The sequence below is a fragment of the Rhinatrema bivittatum genome, chromosome 13, assembly GCF_901001135.1.
Source record: "Rhinatrema bivittatum chromosome 13, aRhiBiv1.1, whole genome shotgun sequence".
NCBI lineage: Eukaryota > Metazoa > Chordata > Amphibia > Gymnophiona > Rhinatrematidae > Rhinatrema > Rhinatrema bivittatum.
Genome location: NC_042627.1, coordinates 41724381 through 41732251, shown reverse-complemented (window position 1 = coordinate 41732251; position 7871 = coordinate 41724381). Strand labels below are relative to the sequence as shown.

The 7871-nt window shown below is 43.1% G+C and overlaps 1 protein-coding gene across 1 annotated transcript in view; it reads left to right on the top strand.

Annotated features, from left to right (window-relative positions):
• Positions 1 to 1067: 1067 nt before the first annotated feature.
• Positions 1068 to 7871, top strand: part of FAM81A (family with sequence similarity 81 member A) — a 148595-nt gene continuing 141791 nt past the window's right edge. Inside the window, 1 exon segment of the mRNA XM_029574498.1 lies at positions 1068 to 1099. Coding sequence (XP_029430358.1) covers positions 1068 to 1099 — 32 coding nt within the window.

Here is a 7871-nt window from a genome sequence, read left to right as displayed (position 1 = left end):
TTTGAAGCAGTCCCTACCCTGAATTCTCTCCTACCCATCTACCAGCCTTAACAAAAAAATAAAATAGCCCCAAGTTCTCTTTATCTCCTCCCTCACCCAGGGAATCCCAGACAGAGGGCTGATCCCTCACTGGCAGCTAATTGGTCTCTCCAATGTCTGTGAAAGGACCAATCCCCTTTCAGAATTCTGAAAGGACAGCCTTCTGAAAGGGGATTGGTCTTTTCACTGACAGCTGACAGTGAAGGAATGAATAAATAACATTAAGTGCCTGACACTTAATATTCATTTATTCACTCCTTCACTGTCTGCCAATTGGTCCCTTTCACTGACAGCTGACATTGGAGGGACCAGTGGCTGCCAGGGAGGGAGCAGCCCTGCCAGAAGTGGTAGGGTTTTCTCTGGCTGGGGTTCCCTGGTTGGGGGGCAGGATTTGGAGGGTTCAGGAGTTTTGTATTGTTTTGTTAAGGCTGATAGATGGGGGAGAAAGGTTTCCATTCTGGTCTAGCTAATTTTTCTTGAAGATTGGTGGAAGGGGATTCTGCTGCTCGGCTCTAGTAGGAAGGGAGGTCTTACCTGCCCTGCCCATCCCAGCCTGATCCATTTGCCCTGTTGATTTATCTGGAGGGAGTTTGGCCCAACCTGAGTGGGGTTTGGTGGCCTCCTCTTACCATGGGAGCTTTAACTCCTGCCTTTTACCAGGAGTTAGATTTCCTGTGATAAAAGGAGGCATACTAGGCAGCCTCCCCACTAGAGCACCTCCTTGCATTGCAGGCAAGAGCTAATAAGCTTATTACCTTACAGTTAGCATGGAGGCATGGTAATCCTGACCTGGAATTTTACTTCTGCTTTACCACAGGTTTTTGCACTAAAAGCCCTGTTACGGTAGGTTAGTGCCAAAAAACGTACTAAAACGGGAGTAAAAAGCCGCAGTAGCATCGGCACAGCAGCAGCTCCTAGATGTATCACATTCCTGACTATTGTCATGACTGCCCTCTATTCATATTTCGGATCTAATAGCACTTAAATAGATTCTGTAATGATGCAGGTTATTGCCCAAAGCAGTTCGCATGCACGTCTGCAGTACAGTTTATGATGGGAGGTAAGGTTGAAGAGCTAATGAAGAAATTGAGGCCCCCCCATCTCTTCTCTAGTCACTAGTTTTAAAAGAGAACTTAAGTCAAGAAAATCTGTTGAAAAAGCACCTCCATTTTGGTGATTTCGTAATTTTTAAATGTTAAAATATTAAGTTATGTAGGTGGGATCCTTTCTTTAAATTTTAATTTCCAAAAGGATAAAAGAATGATATACTATTACATAAAGTAATATGGCATATATATAAAATCAATTAAAACAACAAAAGGAACAGAAAAGAATTGTACATTGACTCATAAAATATGTATTTATTTAAGTCTGGGTGCTTTATTGCTGGCCTGAAGTACTGTTATTTGCTCTTTGTAGACAATCGCAAACTCAAAAAATTACAGTGTATGGCATTTGCAAAAATAATGAAAGGAGGACCAGTCCAATATTTGCTTACTCATCGTATTTGGACATTTTTCATTACAAATGTGGGGTGTGGTTAGTGCAGTTAGTGTAGCTGTGTTTAGAAAAGGATTGGATAAGTTCTTGGAGGAGAAGTCCATTACCTGCTATTAATTAAGTTGACTTAGAAAATAGCCACTTCTATTACTAGCAACAGTAACATTGAATAGACTTAGTTTTTGGGTACTTGCCAGTTTCTTATGGCCTGGATTGGCCTCTGTTGTGAACAGGATGCTGGGCTTGATGGACCCTTGGTCTGACCCAGAATGGCATATTCTTATGATATATAGAAGTGATTGCTGTAGAGGCATTTTGGAAACGTTTGCAGGGCAAAGCCATACAGCATTTCTAGTAAATATATAGGATCCTTTCCTAGTAAGGAATGGAGTTATTTTCAGAAGTCTGTGTTAGACAAAAAGTTGTTTTCACTAGCATAAAATCTGCAAATATGTTTATTAGTGAGACATTTAAACATTTACTTTGCATTTTATGTCTATTAAAACCACACAAAACAAGATCAAGTGAAGGACACCCATCCATAAACATTTTTTCCTTTCTCCTAGTAACCCTGCTACTTGTAGAGAAAGGCGGGGATGGGAGTGGATAAAGGGCGACCATTTTAATATTGTTACCCAGTTACAGTGGACTAAATCTGAGGCACAGGGCGAGAGTGACATTTGCAAGGTCACGTAGTGTCAGTTGTCCAGTGGAAGTGGTGGAGGCAAAAATAGTAAAATAATTTAAGAAAAGCATGGGATAAGCACAGAGAAGCTCTGGCTTCAAAGATGTGAAGGAAAGTCTGAGATTAATTTGTTCCACAGAGAAAGACCCAGAATGAATAGAGCCTGGTAAGCTGCAATAGTTTTCACAAGAAGATACGTGATTGGGAACTCAAGGCGTGAGAGTGTTGGTAACGGTGAAGACAGATATTTTCTTTGGTGTAGAAAAATCCATGTAGTAGACATTTACAGGACAAATTTTATTGTACCATTCTTATATTGAGTGCATTGGAATATACAAATTCAGCCATGTCTTGTAGGCCTTTTCAGATCAAAACTCTTTTCTTTAATTTTACTATTTCATAGCATAGTTTTCCTATCAGGTTTTTGAAATAGTGAACACGTCAAGATCAAAAATGCCAGCATAATCTTATGGGCCACGTAAAGCCAGATGTGCTAAATCACGAAAAGATATAACCCTTGAAATTATTTATTGTAACTTTTTTCAACAGACATAAAATACTGAAAAGAAAATGACACACAGAACATCTTTACTCCCATCTCTGGCCCCTGTGGAAAGGTATGAAATAGTATACAGCATCATGAGAAAGGACAAATAATTGGCCATTAGGTACTTTTCATGAAACTTTTATTTTTGACTTTTGGTTGTGTCTCAAATGCAAAATTTTAAACAGTTAAATCTATAGAGCTTGAGTATTATTATTAAGTATAATTTGATATACTTACAGGTGAATTTTAAACAGGCACGTGGGCACACGTTTGTGCACGTTTGCCAGCCTGTGCCCAGGGGCGTGACCATTGTGTAAATATGCGTGTTTATGCACACATATTATAAAATAGCTTGAACGCGTGCACAAGTGCGCACTATTTTAAGTGAACATGTGCCTACGTGCGCAAATGCCACTTCTACCGCATAAGTGGGGGGATTTTAATAGACATGCACCGATGCCATTACCAGTTTTCCCGTTTTTTTCCCAGTTCTCCCAAAGTAGGGATAGGATTTTCAATCCCCCCCCCCCCTAGTTTAATAGCCTTCCTTCTCCCCCTGTTAGCCCCGACCCTTAAAATCCTGCAGATCTGTTTAGTTTTTGTTGTTTTATGGCTTACCTGCCATCCATAGCAGAAGTAAAGTTACGTGGCAGGGGACCCCAGTGGTGAGCACAGATTTAAATGTGAAATCCAGGAATGCCCATGCCCCGCCCACACCCTGTCTCTTTTTTGGAACTTTTCGTTTGTGCGTGCAGCGGGAGATGTGTGTGTACTCAGGCGGCTTTTAAAATCCGCACGGCGCGCACTGGCCCTACATATTTGCATATCTCCCACATTTGGCACACATTGGGCTTTTAAAATTCACCTTTTAATGCTACAGATGAAAACAGTTTTCCTTCCTTACTTAACTTAAGGAATGCTGCTTCTATTTAGGGACCTTGCAATCTATGCCAGTCCGGTTACCAGCTAGCTCCATTTTTCTAGGACAAGCCAATCTAGTCTTGAATTTTACCCTAGGGTATGCATGGAAACTTAATCCATCTTTTTTTGGGGAAATCAGAACTTCAAGCCCATGCATTCAGTATCGTAAAAGCAGTTCTTGGATCCAAAGGATTGGAGCCAGCTGGTAAACATATCTTCTCTCTTATCTCCCTTTCCCCAAAATGTTGCACAAAAAGCAATGCAAAATGAGCAACAATGGTATAGCCTTGAGGCTCAGACTGTAGCCTGTAGTGCTACGAGGCTTTGATTTATGCACAGGCTTACTAGGCCTGTGCCCAGGGTGACAAAATTCTCTGCCCCTGAAATCCTGCCCCAGGCCTTGGAGGGCCTGGGGCAGGATTTCAGGGGCAGGATCCTCTGCCCCTGAAATCCTCTGCCCCTGAAATCCTGCCCCAGGCCTTGGAGGGCATTCTTTTTGCTGCTGCCATTGCCTTCTCCCTCCCAGATCTTGGGTCCAGCGGCAGTTCTCAGAACACAGTGAGAGTTGGTGATTGTCTGCCTTCACAGGCCCTGCCCCCTCTGGGCTTGTCTGTGGGGCACAAGCCTAGTTTCCATGCACACTGCTTTGAAGATTTCTGCTAGAGCTGAGGTCTGAGAGTCCTGCACATATCTTTGAGGTTTGCTTGGGGAGGGGGGAGTGACATGACACTGGCCCTCAATCAGTGCCTAGAAGTGGTGGTCAACCATATCCTTCCCTAGGACTATCCATGCCATTTGGGCATTTGGGCATGATGTCTAGGAAGGGCAGAAATGGAAAAAAAACATTGGGGAGAATAAAGGGGATAAAGACAAGAATAAAGAAAGAATTACCATGAAAGAATTGAACTGACAGTGACAGCAACTTGAGTGAATGTGGTTCTATAAGTGGTATGTACCCACTATATTTAAATTGCTTTTTCCTAATTTGTTTCTTCTAGGTCTAGAACCAGTACAGTTTGAATCACCGCTATAATATTTGTTATGTGTTTTTTAGTTTTGTGTTAGTCTTATTTATTTTATTTTATTTATTTAAAGTTTTTTGTATACCGACATTCGTTAAGAAAACATCACATCGGTTTCCATGGAACAAGAAATTAGCCAACAGGGCTTTACAATGAACTGATAATAGAACTAAGGGGAGGGGGTAGGGGGGGTGTCGGTGAAACCAGGGATATTTACAGTACAATCATTAAATGCAATACATGGTACAATGATGTAATACAGTACAATCATTGAATGCAATACAAGGGGCGTCGGAGAAACCAGGGATATTTACAGTACAATCATTAAATGCAGTACATGGTTAAATACAAGAGTATAGAATATATACATAAATAATGCTGGGGGGATATGAGAGGAGGAGTTTAAGGGTAAAAGACCTAGAGGGCGAGGGAAGGGGCAAGGGAGGAGAGGGGTGAAGGCGGGGGGGGGGGGGGGCGAGGTAGAATAGGGGTGACAATAGAGATGGGGGGGCTCATGCGTAGGCTCGGGTGAACAGCCATGTCTTGAGGTTCTGCCTGAATTTCTTGGTGCAGGACTCAAGGCGTAGCTGGGTAGGCATTGAGTTCCATAAGGAGGGTCCAGCAAGGGAGAGGGCACGTTGTTTAGTGGCTGTAAGATGGAAGAGTTTGGGGGAAGGTGTTTGTATGGTTGTTGTGTAGGGCGTTCTGGTAGGTCTGGACGAGGAACTGATGCGTAGGAAGTCTGAGAACCAGTGCATGTCTGAGTGGTGGATGGCTTTGTGTATAAGGGTGAGGGTTTTAAATTGAATTCTAGCTGTGATAGGAAGCCAATGGAGTTGTTTGAGGATGGGTGTGATGTGCTCTTTTCTGCGTGTGCCTGTTAATATTCGTGCAGCTGAGTTTTGTAGCAGTTGCAGGGGGGCAAGGCTGTTCTTCGGGAGATCTAGGAGTAGCGCGTTTGAGTAGTCTATTTTCGATAAGATAAGAGCTTGTAGGACTGTTCTGAAGTCGCTGAGGTGCAGGATAGGTTTAAGTTTTTTGAGAGTGTGTAACTTATGGTAGCAGTCCTTGATAGTGGAGGATATAAATTTCTGTAAGCTAAAATGAGGGTCGAGTATGACACCTAGGTTTCTTACTGTGTGTGAGAATCTGGAGGGGGCGGTGGGAGAACTGGCTGTAGAGTTGAGTAGGGGAGTGATGTCTTGGGGTGTAATGATCATAAGTTCAGTTTTGTTAGCATTTAGTGCTAGGTTCAGTTGGGTAAGTAGACTGTTGATGGAGGAGAGGGCACTTTCCCATCTTTTTAGGGCGTTGGAAATGGAGTCAGTGATGGGTATAAGAACTTGCACATCGTCTGCATAGACAAAGTGTGGGAGATCAAGATTTGAGAGTAGGTGGTAGAGAGGGAGGAGGTATATGTTGAAGAGTGTGGATGATAAGGAGGAGCCTTGGGGGACGCCCCTTGTGATATTGATTGGCTTGGATTCGTGATTTTCAATTTTTACCTTGAAGTGTCTGTCACTGATGTAAGATTTGAACCAGCGAAGTGGGGTCCCAGAGATGCCGATTTCAGCTAGCCTGTCGAGTAATATCGAATGGTTGATAGTGTCGAAGGCTGCGGAGATGTCTAATAGTGCTAGAATGAAGGTGTGACCTTTGTCAAAGCCTCTGATGACGAAGTCAGCGAGGGAGAGCAGTAGGGTTTCGGTACTAAAGTGCTTTCTAAAGCCGTGTTGTGATGGATAGAGTATCTGGTGCTGATGTAGGTAGTTTGACAGTTGCATGTTGACAGTTTTTTCAAGGATTTTAGCGACAAAGGGAAGGTTGGAGATAGGGCGGTAGTTGGATAAGTCAGCAGGATCAAGTTTCGGCTTCTTAAGGATAGGTTTTACTATGGCTAATTTGAGCTGATAAGAAACGACTCCAGTGGATATGGAGGTGTTGATTATATCAGCTAGTGGTTGGGAGATGCTGTCTGGGATTGTCAAAAGCATTTTGGAGGGGATCATGTCAGAGGGGGTGTGTGGCTGGTCGCATTTTCTTGAGTATGGCAGAGATTTCGGAGGAGGTGGTGCTTTCAAAGGAATTCATTTTGGTGTCTGTGCTTTTAGGGGTGAATTTGGTTGGAGAAGGAGAAGGCGGAAAGTGGGAGGCGAAAGTGGCAATCTTGTTGTGGAAATATTGGGCAAGCTGGTTACATTTTGTGTTAGGGTCTTCGCATGGTGAGGTATTAGGAGAAGTTCTAGTGAGGTTAGAGATTAGAGAGAAGAGAGCTCTCTGATTGAATTGAAAGTTGTGAATTCTGGCAGCATAGTGGTCACGTTTGGCTTTGAGTGTACTAGCTCTGTAGTCATGCAGTAGGGTTTTGTATTTGGCGAGTTGCTTGGTGGATGGATCTTTGCGCCAAATTTTTTCTTGAGTTCTGAGTTTGTGTTTTTGAAGTTTTAGTTCAGGGGTGTACCAGGGCTGTTTTGTTTTGTTGGGAGGTTGTATCTCTTTTGTTATCATTGGGCAAAGTTCATTGGCAGTGTCATTGGTGATGTGGTTCCATGAGGTAATGGCAGTATTGGAGTCTGAGAGGTCTAAATTTTTGAGGTTGTCAGAGAGGGTATCTATAAGGTCATCTCTAGGACATGATTTCCTGAATTGTATTGTGATTTTTGTGTTAGGTTGCTTAGGGATGTTCTTGATTGTGCAAGAAGTTTTAATAAGAAAGTGGTCTGACCAGGGAACGGGAGTGTAGGTGGTGTGTTTAGGGAGTAAGAGGGAGTTCATGAAGATAAGGTCGAGGGAGTGGCCAGCTTTGTGCGTAGGGCTGTTTATGATTTGATGGAGGTCCATTGCGGTGAAGGATGTGAGTGTTTCACAGCTGTGAGAGAGAGGGAGTGAGTCGATATGGAGGTTGAAATCACCAAGGATGATGGCGGGAATGTCTGTGGTAATGTTAGCTGCAATGCATTCGATGATAGGGGAGATGTCAGAGTCTAGGATGCCAGGCGGGGTATATATTAAGCATATTTGAAGGAGGGGGGATTTGAATAGGCCCACTTTGTACTTGGGAGGGAGCATGATGGGGCATTGTTTAAGCCTGAGATATTTTTTTGCTGCAAGAAGGAGTCCCCCACCTCTTTTTTTAGGTCTGGGGATGGAGTATATG